The sequence below is a fragment of the Vipera ursinii genome (assembly GCF_947247035.1).
Source record: "Vipera ursinii genome assembly, chromosome: 10".
Classification (NCBI taxonomy): Eukaryota; Metazoa; Chordata; class Lepidosauria; order Squamata; family Viperidae; genus Vipera; species Vipera ursinii.
The window spans coordinates 13894674-13922498 of NC_139520.1; the positions used below are offsets into that span (position 1 = coordinate 13894674).

General features: G+C 42.0%; 1 protein-coding gene across 1 annotated transcript; it reads left to right on the forward strand.

Moving 5' to 3' along the window:
• Nucleotides 1-1177: 1177 nt before the first annotated feature.
• LOC310644930 (uncharacterized protein) lies at nt 1178-26988 on the forward strand. The gene is made up of 13 exons (XM_083370266.1): nt 1178-1549; nt 3697-3748; nt 5291-5481; nt 6334-6492; nt 7319-7429; nt 9613-9722; nt 16470-16486; nt 16973-17160; nt 17993-18044; nt 19795-19982; nt 20499-20657; nt 23593-23703; nt 25549-26988. Exons 1-13 carry the CDS (start codon nt 1403-1405, stop codon nt 25666-25668), a joined length of 1605 nt encoding a protein of 534 aa, XP_083226392.1. The 5' UTR covers nt 1178-1402; the 3' UTR covers nt 25669-26988.
• The last annotated feature ends 837 nt before the right edge of the window (nt 26989-27825 follow it).

The window sequence follows — 27825 nt, forward strand, 5'->3', positions numbered from 1 at the left end:
TGACGGTTGCAGCATCCCAGGGATCCCCTTTTGCGACCTTCTGACTAGCAAAGTCAATGGGGAAGCCAGATTCCCTTAACAATAGTTTGACTAACTTAACAACCGCAGCGATTCACTTAATAATTGTGCTAGTTGCTTAACAGCTGCAGTGATTTTCTTAACAACAAGGTCATAAAATGGGGCAAAATAACTGTCTTGCTTAGCAAGAGGAATTTGGGACTCAGTTATGGTTGTAAGTCAAGGACTGCCCTGTATTGAAAAGTTCTATCTGTGATTGAGATGGATGGAAAAGTAGGTGGGTAAACAGTAAAGGGACGTGGTGGCTCAGTGGGTTAGGACGCTGAGCTTGTCGATCAGAAGGTCGGCAGTGTGGCGGGTCGAATCCCGAGTGCCGCGTAGCAGAGTGAGCGCCTGTTACTTGTCCCAGCTTCTGCCAACCTAGCAGTTCGAAAGCACGTAAAAATGCAAGTAGAAAAATAGGGACCACTACGGTGGGAAGGTAACAGCGTTCCGTGCGCCTTTGGCATCTAGTCATGCCGGCCACATGACCACGGAGACGTCCTCGGACAAGCGCTGGCTCTTCGGCCTTGAAGTGGAGATGAGCACCGGTCCCTAGAGTTGGAAATGACTAACATGCATGTGCGGGGGAACCTTTACCTTTACCTAAACAGTAAAAGTGGCTAGGGATGATGATGGTGGTGGTGGTGGTGGTGGTGGTCATGATGATGATGATGGTTACATGATGATCATGATAATGATCATGATATATTCAACTTGGACACTGCCACTCAATGACTGTGGGCAGATACTATTCTGTGACTGTTCCTCTAGCTTTAATTGGGGATGGAGAGCTGCACACTGGGGGAATATTGTGCTGTTGAGTAACCGCCTCTTTCGTTTCAGACCTTCCCACCCTGAGTTTAGTGTTATATAGCACTGGGTGTACCTAGTGCAAATTTGTTTACTTTTCACTTCTTTTTAATGATCTACGTGTTCTGTAAAGAATAACCATGGCCTTTTCTTTAGCTAAGTGTCACACCTAAATAACTGTTGCTTATATTTGTTTTGCTTCTCCTCCTCTTTGTACGCCATTTCCTATTTGTCCTTTGTGCCAACTTTTAAAGGGCAAAGGGCAAAATGGGGAGTTCCCCGATTCTATTGTTCAGTCAGGAAATCTACAAACCTGTAGGAGGAAGCCTGAAATCGTCCAAAGGTCATTCAGCTACTTATCAAATCCAGGCATTGCACCAACGGCTTAGTTATCTCTTCCTCTTCATTGCATCTGAACATTATATAAGAGGTATTTGCAAACACCTGGGACTGAGAAAGATGTTAGTAAAAGAGAAGACAGTCACCAGAGGTTTTTTTTCTTAGCTTGTTCTAGACCGACAGGGAAGGAAATATGGAAGTGCTGAATCCACGCAGTGTCCTTGTGACGGGATCTAATCGGGGCATCGGCTTGGAGCTGATCAAACAATTGGCTGAGAAAAGCAACCCACCACAATGGATCTTTGCAACCTGCCGGGATCCAGAGGGACCACGTACTCAGGTATCTCATAGGGTGGGGTCTGTTACGAGAGATAAGTTGGCTTGCAATCTTTAAAGATTGTTTATAGCACTGAAATTAGGGCCAAGAGTAGGTAGGAAGCTAAATACTGGCATTGCTCTTGGAAATCACGTTTTCACACACATGAGTTTCATTTTCTTGAATCAGAAGTATTGATCTAGCCAATTAATTCCAAGATTAAGCTTGACGGGTGCTAGAAAGTGGAAATGAATATCAGATATTAGATTTTATTTTCTGTAATGACGAGAAATGTGAAGGCTCTTTGGTTTGATCGTGTTCCCATAAAGATCCTCGGGTGTGTGTGTGTGTGTGTGTGTGTGTGTGTGTGTGTTTAAATTTAATAATATTAATAGTTTAATAGAAAATATAACTTTGGGGGGAAACATAGTTGTTCAGTTTTGACTGTATCCCACTGGACTATGACCATAATAAAGATTTGGTGACAGTTGCTGAAGATGTAAATGTGATAATAAACTACAGTAAAAAAATGTAATTGGTTATTTAATGGCCCTGGGATACCTAAGAGAATCATTCTTCATTACTGAAAACAAAGTCCACATATCAAAGAAAAGATTCAGGTGATGTGTTCTCTGTTGATTTTTAAACTGTCTTTATATTGTAGAAATAAGACAGAACAGAGTGTATCTGTGTGGTGCAGACTCAGGATCTGACTAAAATGTTAAATGCTTCAGCTAGTAATATATTAATAGTATATGGATCTTTCCCTCTTGGTTAGGATTTTTCTCCCCACAATTATATATACTTTTTACATGCACCTTCACTTTATTTTGTTTTTAATTTCTCTCTTGATTCATCCTGAATCTGCCCTCCATCACACTGCCTCATCAGCCAAACTATTTTTGAACACAGGTTTACCTGTCTTTCAGAAAGCAAACATGGTTTCTTTCAGAAGACCAATGCAGTGTCTTTCAGAAAATCAACGCAGTGTCTTTCATAAGACCAGTGTAGTGTCTTTCAGAAGACCAACACAGTGTCTTTCAGAAGACCAATGTAGTGTCTTTCAGAAGACCAATGCAGTGTCTTTCAGAAGACCAGTGTAGTGTCTTTCAGAAGACCAACACAGTGTCTTTCAGAAGACCAATGCAGTGTCTTTCAGAAAATCAACGCAGTGTCTTTCATAAGACCAGTGTAGTGTCTTTCAGAAGACCAACACAGTGTCTTTCAGAAGACCAGTGTAGTGTCTTTCAGAAGACCAACACAGTGTCTTTCAGAAGACCAATGTAGTGTCTTTCAGAAGACCAATGCAGTGTCTTTCAGAAGACCAAGGTAGTAGTGTCTTTCAGAAGACCAATGTAGTGTCTTTCAGAAGACCAACATAGTGTCTTTCAGAAGACCAAGGTCGTGTCTTTCAGAAGACCAACGTAGTGTCTTTCAGAAGACCAACGCAGTGTCTTTCAGAAGACCAATGCAGTGTCTTTCAGAAGACCACTGCAGTGTCTTTCAGAAGACCAACGCAGTGTCTTTCAAAAGATTAATGTAGTGTCTTTCAGAAGACCAACACAGTGTCTTTCAGAAGATCAACATAGTGTCTTTCAGGAGACCAATATAGTGTCTTTAGAAGGCCACTATAATGTCTTATTCAGTCTAGAAGACAAAAAATGGCAAAACTCTGCCCCAAAGACTGCTAAACCCAGTGCTCTAGCACACGTTCAAAAGAGTGAGACCTGGCACACACTTCAGAAGTGTCATTTGGGCATCAGGCATCAGCGCCCTCTACAATTTCTCCTGCGCTCCAAAACAAAATGACGATGGCAAGTAGTGCCAAGGCAGTGATAGAGATGGGGATATATACACTGGAGCATTAAGGGTACAATAGGTAGTGGGCAAATCCTTGCTTAGGGCTGTGTCATCTTCATCATCATCATTGTTAATGAGGTGTTGTAGATTGTTCATATGGCAAAACCCGTGTTGGGGGAAAGAGAAAACACTAGTTCAAAACTGGGACAAGCTTACAACAAATTGAGACTGTTTCTGCAGCAAGCTAAGGATACGGGTGAAGCTTAGCCTTTAAAAATAGTGAGATATCTGAATGCCAAATTTAGTGGGATGTGAGAATCAGCCCATTAGCTGAGGGTCTTTCTTAAATCTCTGGTTTTCGTATCTTTCAGGATTTGAGGAATTTGGCTGCTCAGCACCAGGAAATTGTGATCATCCCACTGAGTAAGTGACTAGTCCTGACGATACCCTGGGAAAGACGGTATTACTCTATTACTATCCATACAAATTTCAATTCTACCACTGAGTTCAATTTCCAGAGAGGGGTTTGGAACATTTGTTTGAACCGGTAGGAATGAAATATTTAACCCTGGAAACCGATATAATATTTCTGTTACTATACAGGTAGTCCTTGACTTATAACCAGTCATTTAGTGACCATTCAGAATGACAACAGGACTGCAAAAAAGTGATTTGCAACCAATTGCTCACACTTACAATCCTCACAACATTCCTCACAGTCGTGTGCTCAAAATTCCCTTGGCTACTGGCATGTATTTACGATGATTGCAGTATATCCTGGGTTTATGAGATCAACATTTGGCAACTTCCCAAATGAATTTTGACAAGCAAAAATCAATGGGAGAAGCCAGGTTCGCCTCATGGCTGTGTGATCCACTTAACAACTTCAGTGATTTTTCTTAACAACCGTAGGAAAAGTCATAAAATCAAGCATATCTCGCTCCACAACCATCTTACTTAGCAATGGAAATTCTGGTCCCCATTTGTGGTCATAAATTGAGGCCTACCTGTGTGGAAGGGCATGTGGCAGGCCCCTTCCTCTAGTTAGGAAATTCCCACTATGCAATGTTGCCAGAGCTGCCCTGGTGAAAAGCATCTCTGAAAAGCATCGGATGTTCTTGCTTTGACAACATATGGAGATGCAGCTTTTTCCTTTCCTATGCTTTATTCTTAGAATTAGACGATACTGGGGGAGGAGGAGGAGTGTGATGGGAGAGTTAGTTAAACATAACAATATTGAAAAGTGTATGAACTCAGGGGCTTTTGAAATAAGAGATGATAAGAGATGGGTTGGAGGAAAAACCTGCAATTCAAACTAATTGGAGAATGTGATTTATGACTGTTAATTAGAGGAGGGAATTGTGTTTGATACTACGTGCTAAGGGGAGGAGAATTCAGATTTTGGCTTTGATTATGTATGTGCCAAAGCTATGCTACTCAAATAAAGATTCTTTAGGGTAAACAATGGCTTGAAGTTCATTTGTCGCAACCATGACATCCCGGTTTAAATTGGTTTTTCATCCTTGACTGGAAAACCGCCAGAAACCGAATCCTGGCTAGAAATGACTCATCACCCATCAAGACAGGGAGTCCTCGACTTACAAGAGTTCATTTAGTGACTGCTCAAAATTACGACAGCACTGGAAAAAAATGACTTATGACCCTTTTCACCCTTACAGCCATTGTAGTATCCCCATGGTCGCATGATCAAAATTCAGATTGCTTGGCAAGTGACTCATATTTATGATCCCCTTTTGCGACCTTCTGACAAGCGAAGTCAATGGGCGAACCAGATACACTTAACAGTTGCGTTCCTAGTTTAACAACTGCAGTGATTGGCTTAACAACTGTCGCAAGAAAAGTCATAAAATGGAGGAACACTTAAGAAGTGTCAGCAACAGAAACTTTGGACTCAACTGCGGCTGTAAGTCCAACATTACCCGTATCTTCTCCTTGTTCCTGTAGACATTACTGATCCATCCAGTATCAAGTCAGCTGTAACAATGGTGACAGAGCGGCTGAGTGGAACTGGGTTGCACCTGCTGATCAACAATGCAGCAATTTCCGCACGTAATCCCAAACTGGAATTTCAAACACCTGAAGAAATGGCTGAGATCTACAAAACCAACGTCATTGGGCCCACGATGATTAGCCAGGTAGCGGAAGCATCTCTTGATCCTCCTCTTCTCTTCGAAGCGTTTCTTCCTATTGCCAAGTTCTTAGCGTTCAGAAAAAGAGGTTTATTGATTGACGGGGCTTTCTGGGGCGAGCATAACAGTTGTGCCTTCTCCAGCTAATGAAGGCACAGGGCCAAATATTAAGAGGAAGGACTTCAAGAGATATAGCTTTTAAGCGTGGGGAGTTGTCCCTATTGAAACTGTCAAATGGGGGGGGGGGAAATCAGATCTTTTGTGAGTAATTGCTGGATTCTGGTTTGTTTTTAGACCATAGACTTTGCAATGGGAAGAGACAGCTATTGATTTCCTAGGACGAATCCATAGTTCTGTAGATATAGCAATAGCACTTCGACTTATATACCACTTCACAGTGCTTCACAACCCTGTCTAAGTGGCTTACAGAGTCAGCCTATTGCCCCCCAGCAATCTGGGTCCTCATTTTACCGACCTCAGAAGGATGGAAGGCTGACTCAACCTTGAGCCAGTCAGGATCAAACTGCTGGCAGTGGGCAGAATTAGCCTGCAATACTGCATTCTAACCACTCAACATCATGACTGAAATAGAAATAGCACTTAGACTTATATACCGCTTCATAGTGCTTTACAACTCTCTCTAAGCAGTTTATAGAGTCACCCTATTGCCCCCAACAATCTGGGTCCTCATTTTACCGCCCTCGGAAGGATGGAAGGCTGAGTCCACCTTGATATTGTAAAACAACAATCCTTAATGCTGATAAATGCTGGGAATGGTTATTTAGCAACAATTAAGGGCACCTTGGTTTCCAAGCCTATGAAGAGGTGGTTGCCCTAAGTTCTGTCTGTTTTTTCTAGGCATTCCTGCCTTTGCTGAGAAAGGCATCACAGCAAAGTCCTGAAAAAGGGATGAGCTGCAGCAAAGCCTCCATTGTCAACATGTCCAGTCATGCAGGCTCCATCACAGACGTTTACCTGTGGGAGTACGGACACTGTCTTCCTTACCGTTGCAGCAAGGTAGTAAATGTACATTGGCGCAAAGAGTGGAGGGTAATTAAAATAACTCTGTACAGGGACCGCAATTGAGGCCAGTAACTCGGTTGTTAAGGGAAGCGGTTGCTAAGTAAAACCGTGAGCAGGCCTGTGATTTTACTTCAGCTTTCCTTAGCTTTAACAGACCGCAAGGGTCATCGGTGGAAGGATTGGTTATGAAGTTACTTTTCATTCACTGTCAGAACTGAATGGTCCCTATCACAAGGATTACCTGTGCTTCAGGTTCCCCTGATCTTGTTTTAAAAAATGTGCGTGGTGTAAGTGGTGCGTTACCGTACATTGGCAAACATACAAGAATTCAGAGGTACGTTATTGAATCCTGAATAAGCCAACATTGCTTTCCAAAGAAGCATCAGAAAGAGAATCCAGGGATTGATTATGTCAATGTAATACCTATCAGTTTCCTATTTCATGTTCTATTTATTTGTGGAATCTCTTTCTCCTCTCCTCTCCTCTCCTCCCCTTCCCTCTTCTCCTCTCCTCTATTTTCTTCCTTTCCTTTCTTTTCCTTTCCTTTCCTTTCCTTTCCTTTCCTTTCCTTTCCTTTCCTTTCCTTTCCTTTCCTTTCCTTTCCTTTCCTTTCCTTTCCTTTCCTTTCCTTTCCTTTCCTTACCTGCCCTGCCCTGCCCTGCCCTGCCCTGCCCGGCCCTGCCCTCAAAGTCAAATCCCATTCTGACATGGAATAAAATACAACGGTTTTGCTGACATTGAAATGATAAAACATGCATTTTTGCTTGCTCACGGAGCCTGCTTGGTGCAATTCCTTGCTTCTGGCATGTCTCTGTTCCAGGCTGCTCTGAATATGCTGACACGGTGCCAATCGCTGGCCTTTAGCGAGGATGAGATTCTGTGCGTCACCTTGCATCCGGGATGGGTGCTCACCGACATGGGAGGCAGTATGGTAGGTCTTTTGTTCTGAAAACTCATTCATACTTTTGGATGGGGATGTCTGGGGTTAATGACCAAACAAGACCCGGAGCAGATCATATCAATTGGCCCAAAATTACTGTAAGCCTGTTTAATTCATTTATAAGTTTTCACTTGGGTGGAACTGTAGCTGGATCTCCTGAAATAATATTAAGAAGTAAAGGAAAGTTATCGTTTGCCTCCAGCAATGAACAATTTGGTGGTACGTTGCTTTGGGCACGGACACTGTTTTTGTCTACTGTGGGTGTCAGCCAGTGGTGGGATTCAACCAGTTTGCACCAGTCCAGTTCAGCAGAACCAGTAGCTAATTTTTTGTTGCCCAGGCCCAGAATGGACTTCTGGAAGCGGCATCCCACCACTGGTGACAGCCCATGGATCTTTGATTACCCTTCATGCTTCATGTCACATCTTGGTCTTCTGCAGGAGTTCAGAATGGGACAAAGTGGAACATTTTGAGTTCCAACCTGTTTTGGCTTCTCCATCAGATGACCCACCTGATCTGGTGTCTCCATCTGATGCCCAAATATTGAAAGAGGGAGTTTTCTTTGTACTGGTAGTCCTTTCAAGGTTGACTCAGCCTTCCATCCTTCCGAGGTAGGTAAAATGAGGACCCAGATTGTTGGGGGCAATTAAGCTGAATTTGTAATAATGCCGCTTGGGGGTGTGTGAAAGCCCTAATAAGCAGGCATATACATAGAATGAAGGCTACTGCTAAGCTTGTAAGCCGCCCTGAGTCTTCGGAGAAGGGCGGGATATAAATGGAATTAAAATAAAATAAAATAAAATAAATAAAACTTACAGCTGCAATTCAGCCCAACATTTCTATTGCTAAGTAAGAAATTTGTTAAGTGAGTTTTGCCTCATTTTCTGACTTTTCTTATCACGTTTGTTAAGTGAATCATGGCAGTTCTTAAATTAGTAACATGGTTGTTACGTGAATCTGGCTTCCCCCATTGACTTTGCTTGTCTGAAGGTTGCAAAAGGGGATCACATGATCCTGGGACACTGCAACCATCATAAATATGAGTCAGTTGTCAAGCATCTGAATGTAAATCATGTGACCCTGGGGATGCTGCAACGGTCATAAGTGTGAAAAATAGTCATAAATCACTTTTTTTCAGGGCCGTTGTAAATTCGAACGATCATTAAATGAACTGTTGTAAGTCAAGCGCTCCCTGTACCTCATTAATGAGAAACCTTCTGCTACATACAATTCAGCTTTACTTCAACACATTACCCAAACTGGCCTTTTTGTTACGGTAGTTAACTGATATTAAATTATAATCATACAGTGTTTCCCCAACATAGTGTTTTCCAGATGGATTACAGTTAGTGTTGGCTAGAGCTGATGAGTATTATATCGCCATCAGTTCTGTGGCAAGGGATAGACTCAAGATCAAGTGAAGTACTAATACCACTTTACAATGCTTTGGTAAGGCCACACCTGGAATACTGCATCCAGTTTTGGTCACCACGATGTAAAAAAGATGTCGAGACTCTAGAAAGGGTACAGAGAAGAGCAACCAATATGATTAGGGGGCTGGAGACTAAAACATATAGGGAACGATTGCTGGAATTGGGTATGTGTAGTTTAATGAAGAGAAGGGTGAGGGGTGACATGATAGCAGTGTTCCACTATCTCAAGGGCTACCCCAAAGAAGAGGGAGTCAAGCTATTCTCCAAAGCACCTGAAAGCAGGACAAGAAGCAATGGATGGAAACTAGTCAAGGAGAGAAGCAACCTAGAACTAAGGAGAAACTTCCTGACAGTGAGAACAATTAACCAGTGGAACAACCTGCCTCCAGAGGTGGTGAATGCTCCAACACTGGAGGTTTTTAAGAAGAGACTGGACAGCCATTTGCCTGAAATGGTATAGGGTTTCCTGCCTGAGCAGGGGGTTGGACTAGATGACCTCCAAGGTCCCTTCCAACTTTATATTATTATTATTATTATTATTATTATTATTATTATTATTATTATTATTATTATTATTATTATTATTATTATTATTATTATTATTTCCAATGAAAGTTGGCCCAGCAGTTTGAAAAGCAGACTTGAGGAAGTGCTTAGTTGTTGATAATGATAAATGTTCTTAAAGGCCACCGGTCTCTTTTTGTATAAATTTCAGTATAAATATGCTTCTCATTTCTCTAGGCTCAAATGACAGCGGAGTCAAGCGTAGCAGCGATCCTAAACCTCCTGGCTCGTCTTTCTGAGAAGGACTCTGGCACTTTTCTGGATTGGAGTGGGAAAGTCCTTCCATGGTGAATTGTGTTATTTGTTAATTGCATAAACTTTTGCCCCCATATTGTCCTGGCTGGTTCTTCTTCTTTTTAGCTGCCGTAGTTGCTAAATTCATGAAACTGGAAACATCCCCACTTGTTTAATATTTTCAACTGGAATGGCGGAAGGCTTTGGGGCACTTGCCACTTGACTCTTAATCCAGATTAAGGCACAAACCGCATTGATGAAATATTCCAGGACACTTGGGGGGGGGGAGAGGGTGTCTGAGGCAGATGCAGTTGCTTAACAAAAGGTGCAGTTGTTAACAACCAAAGTTGAAATGCAGCTATCGGGTATGTTAATTGCAAACATTCTAAGCATACTTCTTACAATGCTATTACACATTGTTGTTAACATTCAAGAAGCAGTTCCTTTCAAATCCAGCCTGATCATAATTATCTGGATAAGAACGATGGGACTTACGATGTTACCCAAAGGACATAGGTCAGGGTATTTCCCCCAAACTAACTTGTGTGACTTACAACACTTGAGCCCAACATTTCTGTTGCTAAACGAGTCAGTTGTTAAGTGGGTTTTGCCCTGTTTTATTACCTTTCTTGCCACAGCTGTTAAGCGAACCACTGCTATTGTTAAGTTAGTAACATGGTTGTCGGGTGAAACTGGCTTCCCCTTTGACTTTGCTTATCAGAAAGTTGGAAAAGCTGATCACGTGACCCCGGGACACTGCAACTGTCATAAATATGAGTCAGTTGCCCAGCATCTGAATTTTGATCATGTGACCCTAGGGATGATACAACAGTCGTAAGTATGAAAGATACTTATGAGCCTTGGTGGAGCAGTGGGCTAATGCCTCCTTAAGTAACACCAGCTGCCTGCAATTAGTGCAGGTTCGCGTCCCACCAGGCTCAAGGTTGACTCAGCCTTCCATCCTTCCGAGGTAGGTAAAATGAGGACCCAGATTGTGGGGGGCAATTAAGCTGACTTTGTAATAATGCCGCTTGGGAGGGGTGTGAAAGCCCTAATAAGCAGGCATATACATAGAATGAAGGCTACTGCTAAGCTTGTAAAGCCGCCCTGAGTCTTCAGAGAAGGGCGGGATATAAATGGAATTAAAAATAAAAATAAAATAAAATAAATAAGTCCCTTTGTCAGCCCCATTGTAATTTTCAGTGATCACTAAATGAACTGTTGTAAGTCAAGGACTACTTTAATTCATTCTTTTCTATGAAATTTGCTTATGATTATTGTTAATCTTTTGGGTCGGGTAAGGACTTCAGAAGCTTCGGTGCCGTGGGCCTGACTTGATTGGAAGTCGGGGGTGGAGGCTTTATTTACAGTTGTGTAATGTGTTCTTTCACACGGATATTCCCTTTACAAATCCTAGTTTGGGCAAGAAAGGTTTTATGTTTCAAAATGTTCTTTCAGCGAGAAAAGAAAATAAGCAATCACTTATACATCCTGAATACACAAAACTGGAAGATAACATAATGCCATGACTGAAGGATGTTAATCGAAAGTGCGTGGAGATTTATCTAACAAGCTGGCCTGGCCTGATGGGATGGGCTTGGGTTTTATTAATCTGTTTTAACCTAGTTTTTAATGTGTTTTAATTTATTCATGGGCATTTTGTTTAATCGTTTTTAATTTTTGTATCTTGTTTTTTTAATATGTATTGCCCTGTTCACCGCCCTGAGTCCTTCGGGAGAAGGGCGGTATACAAATAAAATTAATAATAATAATAATCAAAAGAACGCCAGCTTGATGTAACCAAAAATAGAACATTTAGAAAAACAGCCTCTGGAAAATATACCAAAGAGATGGCTGGGTGTCTTTGATTTGAACCAGATGTTCGAGTGCTGGACTTAATCATTTTGTGCAATAGTTTCAGGATGTGTTTTCTGACTTTAATTGGACAGTTTAATATGTTAATCATGAATCAATTATGTTATTTTTCTATACTGCCTTCTGGAGGTTGAGCTTACATAATAACAAAATAAAATATAAATTGTCACATTTTTGGTATTACTCCAAAAAACCTCTGAGATGGGCCTACTGTAATTGTGTTTAGGATGCTGGGCACATTTGGAAATTTATGAGCATGTTATAAATTAGGCTGATATCTGGGCTGCAAAAATCTAGACAACCACAAGCTGGCAGCAAAAAGATTCTGAACCATTCCCTCTTCTGCCATCTAGTGGTTATATAGCCTTTGCAGCCCAGATATGATCAACTTACATAAGTGCCCTTGCAAAATAATTGATATAGATAGCTTCCCTGACCACAAAATGTTTTGCATTTTTGGCAAGACTAGTTGAAAACTGCCACTCGGGTGAAGCAAAGAGGTAGGAGGAGGAATCCATAAATACATTCATGTTTAAAACTGCCAAGACCACATGTCAAGTTCTTGAGGACTAAATATATTTACAGAAACTTCTCTAATCAGATTTATTAATGGAGGAACAAAAGATAACATTACATAAGGCTCAACAATTGAATGCTATCTCTCTTAAGGTCCAATTTAACTCTGAGTTTACAAGGCTGGAGCTTTCTTCATTCTTCTGGTTGCAATCATTTGAGGAGATGGTCACCTGTGGGGCCAATAAGCAGATCAACTTTCCTGATAGCTTGACCACTTAGTCTAGGTGAGGGGTGTCAAGCTCGCCACATCATGTGATGTGTCGTGACCTATAGCAACTCTTTCCCCCTTGCCGGAGCTGGGGTGGGCACGGCTTCCGCGTGGCGCATCCGGCCTGCAGGACAGAAGTTTGACACCCCTGGTCTAGGTCACATCAGTACTTTTTCTGGATTTCTTTTCATCCTTTAGACCAGTGTTTCTTTACCTTGGGTACTCGAAGAGGTGTGGCCTTCAACTCCCAGAATTCCCCAGAAAGCAAGGCTGGCTGGGGAATTCTGGGAGTTGAAGGCCACATCTCTTCAAGTACCCAAGGTAAAGAAACACTGCTTTACAGAGCTATACATACTTTCTCCTTACTCAATGTGATTTTTCTCCCCAGAAGAAATGAGTTTACGGACTATTTAGTTTCCAGACACTGACCTGAATGGCTTGTTGGAAATTCTCTCTCTTGTATCCCATTATCCGCTCATATTCAGATTCTTGCCGGCTGTCAGGCCCAAAGCTAAGAATGACAGGTGGCAATTTTTCCAAGCTGAGTTCTTTACTGTTTCACACCTGTAGAACAAAATGTTGTCAGACTGAGGACTCTACTGCCTGCATCTACAATATACTCTGTGAACTATACTAGGTAGGATCTGTCTCTCACACATAATATCTGGGCTAAGTTGCTTCTTACTCCTCTCCGTTGCATCTCCCTCCTTTCCAGAGGCCCACCTCCTCACCACCTCCCACCAGACTAGCTCTAATAGGTCCATCCAGTGGTGGGATTCAGCTGGTTTGCACCACTTCGGCAGAACCGGTAGCTAATTTTGTGTTGCCCAGGCCCAGAACGGACTTCTGGAAGCGGCATCCACACAGAGAACCGGTTGTTCACCTATTTGAATCCCACCATTGTGTCCATCTCAGTCTGTTTCAAAATAATTCTGAAGCGTGACAGATTCCTACTGGCATTCTTGGAATACTGTATTTCTGCAGGGAGATGAATATTATGAAGAAAGAAAGAAATGAATTTATTTCATAATGAGAAGTCAAAGTCAATTGTGAGCAACGCAAAGTGTTCTCCCCCCCGAGTATTGTCCTTTATGAAGTTGGAGATTCAAGAGTTTGTGTTAGTTTGACAACAGATTGGAAACAGGAAAAGTTCAAATGAATCTTTGCCAAATAGATTGTATAACATATAGTGAAAGCATCTCGGACTTCCGGTGGCTCCGCGGCGACGGAGGGAGCCTTCCCGGGCTGCCCGCGGCTCAGCTGGTGCTTTTTCGCCCGAAACAGCGCCGATCAGCTGTTCGGGCGAATCTGAAGCCCCCTCCTCGGGAGAAGAGGAGGGGGTGAGCCCCCAGGTGGGGGTTGAGTTCTCCGGGGCCGCCTGAGCTTGGAGCTTGGGCGGCTGAAGGATTGAACTCCCCCGTAGCCTGGGCTGCTCCCAGCTGACCAGCGTCTCTGCTAATGGAGCAGAGCCAGGCGTCTGCGACCATCCCTGCTTGAAGGAGAGACTATGAAAGGGAAAGAGCAGGCAGAGCAGTACAAGAGGGAAAGATGAAGAGATGAAGAAGATTTTATTTTACTCTCAAGCTTGATGGACTTTGCTTAAAACTTAAAGTGAAAGTGCGTCACAATTGTAAGTAAAAGATGGCGGCTAAACCTCCCCCTAGAACTTTTCGGAGTGCTGGAAATTCTCCGGTGCAACAACAATCATTGCTGCAGGCGTTGCATTCTCCTGATGTATTGACATCGAAGGATCTTGAAAAACATACCCAGTTAATTTTGGAGTCAATGGGTGTTAAATTTCTACAGATGGAGGAGAAATTGGAGAAATTGGAGCAGAGAATGGAAGAAAGGATGGAACAGAAACTTAGAGAAATGAAGGTAGACATTTTGTCCTCAGTGCAAAAAGTTGCTAAATGTGTGGAGGTGCTGGATGATCAAGTGCAAGACTTGATTCAAAAGAATGCTTTATTAGAAGCAAAAGTATTGGAAATTGAAGATTTAAAAGACAAAATCGACAGTGAACAGAGCTTGGCCCAATTTTACCAGATGCAGTTTGCTGTGAGAATTAGAGGCCTAAAAGAGAATATTAAGGAAGATTTAAAGCAGCTGGTTTCTGAGGCTTTTGAGGGAGTATTGAACCATCCAGCATCTGAATTAAAACAAGGTATGGACAAAGTGTTTCGTGTGAATTCGTGGATTGCTAAACAGAGAAAGTTGCCTAGAGATGTGGTGGTTTATTTTGTAAAAAGGGAAATTAGAGATGAAGTTATACAAGCTGCCTACGATACCAAAGTTGTGATTGCTGGTCAACAAGTTTTGGTTCTAAAAGAAATTCCTCCAAAGATTTTAAAGAGAAGGAAGGATTTTATATTTCTTGTGCAAGAGCTCAAGCAAAGAGATATAAGGTTCAGATGGGAGATCCCAGCTGGGTTGAGCTTCATGTATGATGGCAAAAGGTACTGTTTGAGTAATGTGAAGCAAGCGCATGATTTTTATAATAATGTTTTGAAAGTAACCCCATCAACACTTCTGGAAGCTGCAGAGGGATCTGGAGAAGGAGAACATCAAGAGGATGAAGATGCACAGATAGACGAGAAGGGTACAGGAGGAGTTCAAGCTGTAACTCTTTTGGATGATCTTAGAGAACAGAGGGTGACGCGTGCTGCCTTAAAACGCTCAAAAAAGAAAAAAAAATAGGACCAGTAGAAATCTATGGAACTTCCACAAAATATTTATAGTTAAGTGGTAGTTGTGTTTTTTAAAAGTTTTGGGATGTTATGTATGGTAATAGATTTTTTTTTTTTAATTTGGAATTAATGGACAACTTACTACAGAGGAAGAGGAAGAAAGTTTTGTGGGTTAATGTGGGTTAATTTGTGTAAGAACTATTTATTAATGTGCAAATGAGAATATGTTAAGGTAATAGTGAATTGTGGAAGAACATAGATGGGAATGATGCTAGTTCTCTTTTATTTTAGTTTTTTTTATATATTTAGTATTATTAAGGATTGGTTTACTATATACAAGCTAGAGGGTGATGGATTTTAGAGTTTATAATTGTTAGTATATGATTGTTTATGATTGCCTTTTAGATATATACCTTGTATTTTGCTCTGGGAAGTCGGGGGGGGAGGGGGGAGGAGGGGAAGTGGAGGGGGGGAGGGAGGGGAGGGAGGAGGGGGAGGGGGAGGGGGGGAGATAGGGGGGAGGTAGGGAGGGGAGGAGGGAGGGGGAAGGGGGGTTTTTGTAAAGGAAAATTGTATTTTATAAAACTTTTCAATTAAAAAAAAAAAAAAAAAAAAGCATCTCATAATACACCCATTCTGCTTTCCCCCTCCCGTTTTACTTTTTGTACTGTTTTTGTGCCTTGATTATTTTTGCCAGACGGAAAGACAAAGTAAAAATCAAATAATGAATAATAAATGCAACATTGTACACTTTGTGAAATATTGTAATAATGTCCCGATCTACTTGATTGTTTGATGCAAGGCTCAGTGCTAAATTCTTCTTCTAAATTCCAGTGTGATACCGTGCCACCAATTCTGGGGTGAAATCATGCTATCAAGTGTTAGTGGAAAAGGTCCCTGGATGTCCTAATCCAGGGGTCCCCAACTCCCAGTCCATGGACCAGTACTGGGCCACGGTATGCCAGCAACCGGGCCGCACAAACAAGCAAAGCCCTATCCATGGGATGCAGGCAGCACACAAAACCACACACCTTCCAGTCCATGGAAAAACCTCTCTCCAAATAACCGGTCCCTGGTGCCCAAAAGGTTGGGGACCTCTATCCTAATCAATCCACATCTGACCATAGCTATTCCACAAGGATCCAATAGAGGGAGAGAAAAGACCAGCAACTAGGAACGAGAACAATTAGCCAGTGGAACTCCTTGCCTCCAGAAGTTGTGCATGCTCCATCACTGGAGGTTTTTGAGAAGAGATTGGACAGCCATTTGTCTGAAATGGTGTAGGGTCTCCTGCTTGAGCAGGGGGTTGGACTAGAAGACCTCCAAGGTCCCTTCCAATTCTGTTATTCCGTTATCCTGATACTCCACAGAATTAGCCGAGCAGCCAACAACCCATGGTTTGAATTCCTAAACTCTTTTCTACACAAACAGCATGCAACTTTTTTCCCCCCCAGTTGCATTGGTTTTTCAGGTAGGGAGGCAGACAAACAGTCGGATCAATAGACATGCAACATTAAGAGACCAAACAGCCTATTTATTGTGAATCAAGAAGTATCTTATTGCATTAAACCCTAGAATGCAACCTGTTCTGGAGAAAGCAAGGTAGATATTCCTTTAATCAATGGTTTCATTCCCTGAGGTTTTCAAGCAAGATCTGATTTGTTTTTTTTTATGAATTTACCAACTTTTATATAAGCTTTTTTTTCAGGGCAGAAAGCAAAGCAAATATCCTTCAGATGAGTAAACATTAAGCACTGGAAATACCAAAAATGAAAAGAAAAACAAAAAAAACCCTCATACACAAAAGGCACTAGAACAGCCTCTGGGTGAAGGCCAAATGATCTTTCCCCCCCCCGTTCTTGTCCAAAGAACCAGACATGGGAGCCAAGTAACTTACATAACCCAGGGTGGAGGGATTAGAACCAGCTAGGACTGGATGAGATTTAACTGGGATGAGCACAACACAGTTTGTTAGTTGGGTCTAAGCTGGCAAGAGAGATGGAACAACTGAATCCACAGAGTGTTCTGGTGACCGGGGCCAATCGGGGACTTGGCTTGGAGCTGGTCAAGCAGCTGGGGGAGAAGATCAACCCACCACGATGGATCTTTGCCACTTGCCGGGACCCAGTAGGACCCCGTGCTCAGGTGAGACATGAGGTGCCTGCAGTTTTAGTGGGAAGAACAAAGAATTTTTTTTCTTTCAAGGCAATCCATTTGTCTCCTAGGAGGTCGTGGTGGGAACGGGATTGAGTTAGGCATGATGGAGATAAAGACATTGTATAAGTTAAATAAAAATTAGCTATAGTTGAACTATTTTTGTGATGCCTATGGAGAGTCTCAATCATCCAGATCATGGTTGCCCCACAGGTGCTTTCCAAAAGGCAACTGGACTTTAGTGTTGTTGTTTTTCCTCTGAAATCATTTCACTTCTCGTTCAAGAAATTTCTTCAGTTTGTGATGCTTCTCCCCCCCCCCCCCGAATTAGAGAGAGGTGAATTGCAGCCAGGCTAATTTTCCCAATCAGCTGATTGGGAAGTTCTTTAAAAGTGTTCTGTGTTTTCAAGTCTGGGAATAGAAAGAAGGAATGAGATGACTTCAGAGACAGAGTGACAAAAATCATTTTGTCACAGGTTTGTAAGTGCTGTGATAATTGAATGATTTGCTGCAAAACTGAATGATCAATAAAATTTATCAAGAGTGGCTGCTCTATACTTGGAGAGGAGAGCCTAAGAACAACAGTTACTTGAAACTTTGCCTAGGAGAATTTTTTGAGGACAGGACTGGTAGGATTGGAAATACTGTTGTAACGTAGTAGTAGTATTATAGGTATATTTAACCATTGTTTCATCATGACCTGGGAGTGAGGTTAAGGCAAAATCATGGACACAGTGCTGGAAAAAAATTACCAGAGTAGGTTAATGCTACAACTAAGTGGGGAAGACAGTTCAGAGAGTCTAAGGATATTTCTGTCTTTCAGGACCTGAAGAATTTAGCTGCTGAACATCGGCAAATTGTGATAATACCCCTGGGTATGTGTATACTAAAAATCACATTCTTTGTTCATGAATTGGGAAGGAAAAGAGCTGAATTTCAACACCAGGTTAGACAATACATACCAGGCACTGATATATGGTAACTGAAGTAGACAAACATAAATTATAACTCACTGTTGGAGGAGGCTGGTGAAGTGACAAAGAAAGCACCAACCGAGCGCTGCACAAGCCCTTGTTTTTTGGTCTACTTAATTCTTGTAATAGCAATTGTTTAATTGCATTATAAAACACCCAAAGACATTGTGGAAAGCAGATGGGCAGCATATAAGGCTGAATATAATTTATATAATGTAAGTATGATTAATTGTTTAGGCAAAAATCTAGATCTCCTAATAAACAATGAAACAAATATTTTGCTAGGTAGACACACCAGATAGTTAATATCCAAGCTTCAACTCGGCACATTCCAGCATTGGATAAATATCATGAGCGAATAGGTGATGGATGCATCTTTCTACTCTTTTAAATGACTTTCTAGTTATCTCATCTCCTCAAACCAACAAAAAAACACAATATCTATATGCTCATGTTAATGTTAAGTGATGTAACATTAAAGTTGAAGGAAGGAGGAAAAAGATGACATCAGACATAATAGTAAATGCAGCTTTCTATATGATCTCCATAGTCCAGAATGCAGCCGCGCGAGTTGTGATGGGAGTCTCCCGATACTCCCATGTAACACCTCTTCTCCGCGAGCTGCATTGGCTTCCAGTTGCCCTCCGGGTGAGATTCAAGGTGCTGGGATGACCTATAAAGCCCTAAATGGCATGGGCCTGGATTATCTGAGGGAGCACCTGCTGCCAGTGTCAATTTCCCATCATCCTGTGCGCTCCCACAGGGAGGGCCTCCTCAGGGTACCGCCGGTCAAGGATTGCCGACGGGTGATCCCCAGGGGGAGGGCGTTCTCTGTGGGCGCGCCTGCCCTATGGAATCAACTGCCAACGGAACTCCGGACTGCCCCCAACCTTCCTTCGTTTCGCCGGGACCTAAAAACATGGCTCTTCGAGCTATCAGGCCTGGACTGAGGGGTTTTAATGATTTTCAATTGGGATTTTAATTCTTGGGTTAATTTAATTTTATTTTAATTTTATATTGTATTGTTTTTACATTTTGCCATGTAAACCGCCCTGAGTCCTTCGGGAATAGGGCGGTATATAAATATAACTAAATAAATAAAAAATAAATAAATACAAACAGGGTCAATTTAATATTTTTTAATTTGGTTCTTAATTTTTGTATTTTGGATTTTTAATTCCCTGTAAACCGCCCTGAGTCCTCAGGGAATAGGGCGGTATATAAATATAACTAAATAAATAAAAAATAAATAAATATAAACCGAATTAATAATAAATAAATAAATAAATAAATAAATAAATAAATAAATAAATAAATAAATAGTCTACATAAATCATTTATGGATGTATTCTTCAACACTAACTTAAACCAGATCAGCTGGCACACCAGAGTGGTCTTCTCAGCAGAGCATGGCTTAAATAAGCCATGGCTTCCTGCAAGGTTTCCTCTCAGCTATTTAAATTACTTACTGGATTCCCATCAATGAACATTTCAAAAATGATCAGTCAACCACATTTCTTGGCAGTAATGAGGCCAATATCGCCTTTAAAAGAAATTTCAGCACAATACTGGCAAATTCACTCGGACTGAGCCATTGTATGGCATACAAAGCCAGCTGTGGGATAAGGTGTGTTTATTTTTCCTGCCCTAGACACAACTGATCCATGCAGCGTTAAGGCTGCTGCAGCCAAAGTCACAGACCATCTCAAAGGCGCTGGACTGAACCTGCTCATTAACAATGCAGGGATTTTAAAGCTGAGCACCGTAGAGACAGAAACGGCGGAAAACATGTCGGAGGTATACAAAACCAACGTCATTGGGCCCATGATCGTAAGTCAGGTAAGGATAAGACATTGTCCGTTGATGTGGGGAAATTGGCCATTGGCATGGAAGGGTTCTGCAGAATAGATAGTTTGGATTTTCTTCTGGACTCAAAAAAACCCTCTGTGTTGATGATAGATTTTGTCCACTGACCTTGGGCCTCTCACTCAGTCTCAACCCCAAGGACCTACCTCACCCAATTGAGATTAGAAGGCTAAACCATGAGCCCCTAAACCGGGCATAAACACATGAAATGTTTTAAAAAATTGTCCCATAGTTGCACAATCAAGAGATATTTGATAGGCAATGGATATAGTGAGGGTGAAAAGGTCGGGTTGGTTGAAACAGAAACGAAAGAGGGATGGACCTATTTGATCTGGCTAGGGCACACTCCTGATATTTATCGGTGATCAGCTGAAGGATTCTTTTGGATCTTGCATCAGGAATGTTCATTGCTTAAGAGCTATCCCAGGTCCTCTTTGCAGAGGATGTGGGTGCCCTTCATTCCTTTTGTTCTTCCCTTCCCTTCTCCAGGCCTTCCTTCCCTTGCTGAGAAAAGCATCCCAAAAGAGTGGCCAGAAAGGCATGAGTTGCAGCAAAGCAGCCATCCTCAACATGACAAGCGAGTGTGGCTCCATGACAAACCTCTTTGGCTGGAACATGAATGAGCTGATCTCCTATCGTTGCAGCAAGGTATGGACGAGCTGAGGGAAAGGGGCTTTGCTACGACTGGGGTCAAGGATAAGAGTTTCAATTTCACATTTGGTTACAGGTAATCCCCGACTTACGAACGCCAAGGAGCCCACAGATTGCTGGGGCAATAGGCACTATGGAGCAGTATATATGTTTAAGTGTTATTGCTATTGCTATTAGTACAGTAGTACTGGGAATGTTTTCTTGAGCTGTCAAGATAAAAGCAAAGTATTGGAAATTTTCTATAAATTGTCACAGTTTACAGGGGGAGGGGGCAAGGGGATGGTGAAAGGGCAGCAGGGCAGGAGTAAGGCAGGACTTCCCTCGGACCCTCCCTCTCCTTCCTTCCTTCCTTCCTTCCTTCCTTCCTTCCTTCCTTCCTTCCTTCCTTCCTTCCTCCCTCCCCTCTGCCAACTCAACTGTGATGCCAAACTTGGGTGGTGCTGAAAATACTTCCAGGTGTACTATCAAATGTGAGCTTTGGGGGGAATCATAAGCTTTTCCTGCACAACACCTTTCACCAAATATAGATCGAGAACGAGTACTCAGTGGGTTCACCTCAGGTCCTGAAGAGACATTCTGTTCCTTCTATCCACCAATATGGAATCCCTGCCAAGAGGATTGGGGGAGGGGAAGAAGTGAGTCACACCTGGGAGAAGTGGGTGGGAGCAGATGATAGCATATCTTTGTTGTTGTTAGTTGCGAAGTCGTGTCCGACCCATCGCGACCCCATGGACAACGTTCCTCCAGGCCTTCTTGTCCTCTACCATCTTCTGGAGTCCGTTTAGGCTCACGCCTACTGCTTCAGTGACTCCATCCAGCCACTTCATTCTCTGTCGTCCCCTTCTTCTCTTGCCCTCAACCTTTCCCAACATTAGGCTCTTCTCCAGTGAGTCTTTCCTTCTCATTAGGTGGCCAAAGTATTTGAGTTTTAGCTTCAGGATCTGGCCTTCTAAAGAGCAGTCAGGGTTGATCTCCTCTAGGATTGATCGGTTTGAACACCTTGCAGTCCAAGAGACTCGCAGGAGTCTTTTCCAGCACCATAGCTCAAAGGCTTCAATTCTTTGGCGCTCAGCCTCAGTATATCTTTACCGATGCATTAATGTTCTTATCTTCTGCAGGCTTTTTTTTGGGAGGGGGGACATCCAACATATTGCCCCAGCCAGACCTTCAGCTACAGAAGCTACATTATATCATTTATTTTATTTATTTTATTTTATTTTAATTCCATTTATATCCCGCCCTTCTCCGAAGACTCAGGGCGGCTTACAAGCTTAGCAGTAGCCTTCATTCTATGTATATGCCTGCTTATTAGGGCTTTCACACACACCCCAAGCGGCATTATTACAAAGTCAGCTTAATTGCCCCCAACAATCTGGGTCCTCATTTTACCTACCTCGGAAGGATGGAAGGCTGAGTCAACCTTGAGCCTGGTGGGACTCGAACCTGCACTCATTGCAGGCAGCTGGTGTTACTTAAGGAGGCATTAGCCCACTGCTCCACCAAGGCATCATTATATCAATTTTATTATTACAGCCAAAGGCCAACACATAAATTACATTCAGATAAAACAAAACTAAACAGAACCAACACAGCAAGACATAGCAATATATTAGAATTAATGATGGAATCAATGGGTGACCAAGGTCTGTCTAGTTTTATAGACAGTATAACCAAAACTAGCTACCTTCAGAAAAACAGAATCGTTACTGACCTGACAATAAAAATACATTGTATAGTCTAATGCTGGATAAAAACACGTAATAAAATTAATTAGAAAAGATTATTAAAAAGATCTAAAATGTTTATGTTTCTGGCGAATCCCCAATGCTGCTGCGCAGAATCTGGCCGCCTGCACCGTGATCACTGCCTGCTTGTCCTTAAGCAGCCACTGGAGATAAATACTTTCCGAACGACCAGGATACCTATCAATTATGGGGAGGATATGTTTTTCCTGAATAGCTCTAGAGAAGGAACATCAAAGGAGTATGTGTCCAATGGTCTTCACCTCTCCTAAGCCACAGGAACAGAGTCTTTCAGACAATGGTGTCTTTTTATACTTGCCGTACAAGACGGCCGATGGAAACGCAGGGCACCGTGCAAGCGACAATGCTTTCTGGTGCTTTACTGACTCCAACTGACTAAGATGCCTGGCAGGTGTAACCACGTATCTAATAGAGTCTGGAGCCAGAAACAGTGGAGCTATACCTAAGTCCGCTTGACTCTCGATGTCCTCTACCCTTTGACACAAGTTTTGTTTTGCTTGGTCATAGTCCAATTTGAGAATTGAGGCTGGTGAGAAGCCTAGTTTGGCAAGGTTGGACTCGACTGCCTTGATCCACGAAGAGGAGAATTTATCTTGATGAATTAATGGAACTGCGGAAAGCAGTTAAGCCTTAGCCAGATGTTTAAGGTAGTTATACAGATTCTTGCTTCGACTTTTATCAATCCTGTCTCCAGACGCAGAAGTGCATTTGGGACAAAGTGTAGCATCTGGAGAATTGTTCTGATAAAATTTGGATTGAACTCTTTCCAGTGGTGAAAAACACAAAGCTGAGGGCCCAAGCAGCTGTGCTAGCAACTTAGCCAGAAAGAGCTTAATTGCAGCTGGAATGTAGTGTCCTCCCTTTGTGCGGAAAAATTTAAGAATGGCATTCGCTGATCGTTGGACAGAGGCAGCCGCATATTCTCCATGGGCTTTTTGTGAGCCAGTGGCATTGGATGGGGCACCCCATGCTACTTAAAGGTGGTTACCTGCTCTATTTTGTGGCTATTTAAAAGTTATGCAAAAGCCATAACCTTTGTTTTCTCATAATTTATGTCCAGTTTATACAGAAGCTAATTGTGAAGGGTCTGGCATCCCTGAACGCTCAGATGAGCCATTCATTTATTTTCTCTTTTTCTGTGTCTCTCCTCCCCCCACCCCACCCCCCAGTCTGCTCTGAACATGCTCACTCGATGCCAGTCCATGCACTTTGCCGCAGAGGAGATTCTGTGCATCACTTTGCACCCTGGGTGGGTGCAGACCGACATGGGAAACAAACTGGTAAGTGAATTGCAGAAAAAACAACCTTCATACAACATCCAAAAAACTAGTGCGGGCAAGATTAGTTGGATCGGGAGTGGGACCTTATGAAGGCTTCTGAAACCCTTCGTTCCCACTGGATGATGTCCTACGTGCCTGCTGTTTCTCCTGGGGATTGTTTGGTAGGTTTTGGAAATAAATATCCAAACTGGAAAGTATTCATAAGGTTTCCAGGGGCACTCCAGACCACAAAGAAGCTTGCTTCATTGGAACACTGGGTGTCAAATACCCTGGACTCTTTGGAAAATTTATTTCCTGAAACCACCCAACCCCGCCAGTAACGTCATGGCCCCAAAGGAAATATTTCAGAATTCTTCAGGATATTCTATGCCCGGATCAACAATTCTGCACAACTCTAATGATCCTATCATCTCAGCTAACATTGGAGGAAAGCAAAGAGGTCTGCTGCATCCTGAAAATTAAATCTGCTTCTAGACAAAGAATTTTAGTGCGCAGTTGCCATAAAGAATCAATGGAAGATGCAGATGGCTTCGTTTTGCATTAGTCATTCTCCTTAGTTTTTTTTTTCTACTCCTTCTTCAAAACTTTTAGAAACAAAATGACTTAATTCCAACATTATTATCTCTGTAGTACTAAACTTTGTCTTTGTGGAAGCTGAGCAACATTTATTGCAATGTTTTGAATGGCCAGGAAGCTTTACATTGCCACGGGAATTTTGTTTTCCAATATTACATGACATTCGTAGCCCTTCTGAAATGAAAATGGAATCAAAGTTTTTATATATCAGGAATGGTCAGGTAGTTTTGGCTGATCTCAAAATACGCTACATAGATAGCAAGATGGGCGGCATGTAAATTTAATAAAAATTAGTACATGGAAAGGGCCATAAAATCTCAGTGATTAGGGTTGGCATAACATATTCAAGTGCAACTTAAGTCTCTGGATTGTGAAGACTCAGAGTGATTGTTTATGCCATGATACAATCTGTAAGTGTAACAAATTAAGTCGATAAAATCAAGAGTGATTCCGCTAACAAGATGACAAGCAAGACTCTCCACGTGTCAGTCCTCCAAACAGGATTAGATGAACTAAGTCTACTTTATTGTAAGGCTACATTAACAGAATCTTGCAAGTCTAAACGTACAATCTTCCCACAACCACTTTTTACTGCTTGATCCATTAGGGCAGCTCTTTATTTTCCTGTCTTTTTGACGCTACTGGGGGCTCCTGCCTCGCTTCTCTGATTATTTCATAGGCAGCATCTCTTCCCATCTTATCCCAGAACATTCATACATTTCATTAGAGTTAGTCACTCTCAAAAGTTAGCAAAGCGACTCTCTTTTTAATAACTGTCCTCGTTCTTCTTCAGCAGCACTTGTCCTTTGGTAGAACTTCATTTTTTATCACTTTTTCTTGCAAATAAAGGTCTGATGCATAATGTATTAATTAGACTAACTAGTTTGAATTTTTCTGGATCCTTCCTAGATCTCCTTCTAAAACTGAAGAATGGAATCTAGATAGAATCTCATTCAGGAATGATTTTCTGTTTTGATTTTCTTGTCTCTTAAGGCAGCAGCCCCCAACCTTTTGACCACCAGGGATTGGTTCCGCAGAGAAAGTTCTTTTCCATGGACTGGAGGGGCCGTGATTGCGCGTGCTGCCTGCATTCCATGGATGGGGCTTCACTTGTTTGTGCAACCCAGTTTCCGGCATGCCCCAGACCACAGATCAGGGATTGGGGACCCATGTGTTAAGGAATTTGCTGTCGCTTGATGTTACCTAGGTTTTTAAACTTTCTTTTCCACTTTGAACTTCTTTTATCTTTTGCCTGTTCTTTTTTCCCAGGGATCACCCCCACTGACAATGGAGCAGAGCTTGCGAGCTATTCTGAACACCCTCGGCCGTCTCTCTGAGAAAAATCATGGCACATTTGTTAACTGGGAAGGGGATCTTATTCCCTGGTGAGACAACCAAGAATCTGCTCCCTGCATTGCAGGAAAATGGTCTCATCGAAGGCAATGCAACTTTCCGTCTTCAGTGCACACTATATCCCCGTCTGCCGCATGTGCTCCAACTCTCCCTTTCTGTTGTTACTCTGTCTGGTGGCCACAAAACCTTGCTCAGTCAGGGTCCTTCAGGCCCTGTTTGATCTGATTTGATCTGTTTGGATACTTCCAGGTATCTAGGCAAAAGTCTGCAAAGCATCCACTTCTGTCTTGCAAGCGAAGAGAGAATATTTTTTTTTTCATATCTCCAGAATCTACATCATGCTGATGGGAAATTCCTGTGACTTAATTGCAGTTGGGAGTAATGTTCTGGAAGGATTACACATGCTAGAGTGAAGTCTTATGGCAGAGAACTGATTGGAGTGAGCTGTTGGCTTAATGATAGCCAAATCTGGCCCTCGGTTCTATCTTGGTTTACTTTCTGAATAAGCAACCAAATTGGAAGATCACTTAAAAGCAATTTATTAGGGTGCCCTGATAAAGTATATGAAAAGGGGAGACTCAAGACCTACCTTACAATCCTTTTTATAGTTGACACAACAAAGAAAATGCAAGAGGAATGTTGATTGGACAGGATAAAAGTAACCTCTCTTTCGCAGGGTAAATCAAGTACAAAGGTTGTTTGAAATTCACAAATAGATGTGCCAGATGTCAGTTTGCACTAATAATCTTTTTCTTATCAGGAGACAAGTCTCCAGCCAGTTTATCTTTCCAATCCAGGAATGTTAAAAGTTATAAATCAACCCCAACAGCAATAGGATTACATTCCAGTGGTTTGAAAAATTCTCATAAAAGAGAGAAATGTTAAATTACAATACAAAGTAACAATGTTAGTTAATAAGTTACAAAATCCACGACATGGGCCCCTCAGTAACAATATCCAGATGGGTTCCAATTTGGCTCATGCAAAAGCCATCTTTGCTGCCATGCTGGCCTGCTCTATTGAACGAAGAAGCAAAAGCTACAGTATATTAAAAAAAACCTGTATAAACCACAGCCATTTTTGCATAAAAATAAACCCTTTAATGTATCCTGAGCAATTAGTTCCTTAAATATTTTTTAGGTACAGAAATACCATCTAATACTCTATTGACAAATGTATTTAATCAATTCTATTTCTTTCTGCAAAAAAATCATTTTAGCTTAGAGCAAAAGTGACCCAACGTACGTTTTTGGTATCTACCTTGCTTGCAATGAACTAATTCCTACTTTGTATGTACTAAAGGAGGAGAACATCTAGACAACAAATACAGTACCATTTTAATTAAAATGATGCTAATTACACACTCAGGGGTATTTGTTATTCATTGACATCCATGCAGATCCTATGAGGTTGCACAGAGCATCCTTTTTGTTCATTCACAAAGAAGTGTATCGGACAGGGATTGCTGGCCACTGAGATCTTTCAAGTTCATAAACTCTTGATGTAAACGTACACAAAACTCACAACTCCAGGCACGCCCTGTGAGATGGTCTCACGAGGTCGATGGATCGTTAAGGTGCTTCCAAGTGAAAAGGCATCACACAGAGATGCAATCATATGAAGCTTTATTTAACGATAGATTAGAGAGAAAGAATTACTTGGCATGGAGGCATCCATGCCTGCATGTGTGAGAGAACAAAAGAACAGAGAGCAAGCTAGCATAGCATAACTGGAACAGAACAAGAAGCTGAACAAAGAGCAGCCCCTTGAGCAGAGGTATTTATGGGGGGTCTCAGCCCCTCCCTAACCATAAAACTCTCTCGCCAATGGGGCTGCAGGGGCCTGGGACCCCTGATCCATCAGTGGAAGCAAAGAAGCCTCTTTGCTCCCATCTGATGACCTTTTTGGGGAACTGCCATGGCTGGCACAAAAACATCTAACACGCCCTTCCAAATATAAATGCACAATTGGCTTGGGTTCTATATTTTCTATAACTGCTCTTAACTCCTAGAATGACTGAACTGATCTTCTGTACTGAAGGAGGAGAACATCTTGATAACAAAAACTGTTTTAATTAACATGATGCTAATTACACACTCAGGGGTATTTGTTATTCATTGACATTCATGCAGAGTGTCATGGTTCTGACAGATGAATCTCTTCAAAAGAACTTCGAGGCATTGTTTTCCTTAA

Bases quoted from the DNA above. Each gene is read 5' to 3' on its own strand.
- LOC310644930 (XM_083370266.1), top strand. From the start codon at position 1,403: ATGGAAGTGCTGAATCCACGCAGTGTCCTTGTGACGGGATCTAATCGG. The intron at 3,749-5,290 runs GTAAGTGACTAG...TTGTTCCTGTAG, and splicing joins AATTGTGATCATCCCACTGA to ACATTACTGATCCATCCAGT. The intron at 18,045-19,794 runs GTATGTGTATAC...TTCCTGCCCTAG, and splicing joins AATTGTGATAATACCCCTGG to ACACAACTGATCCATGCAGC.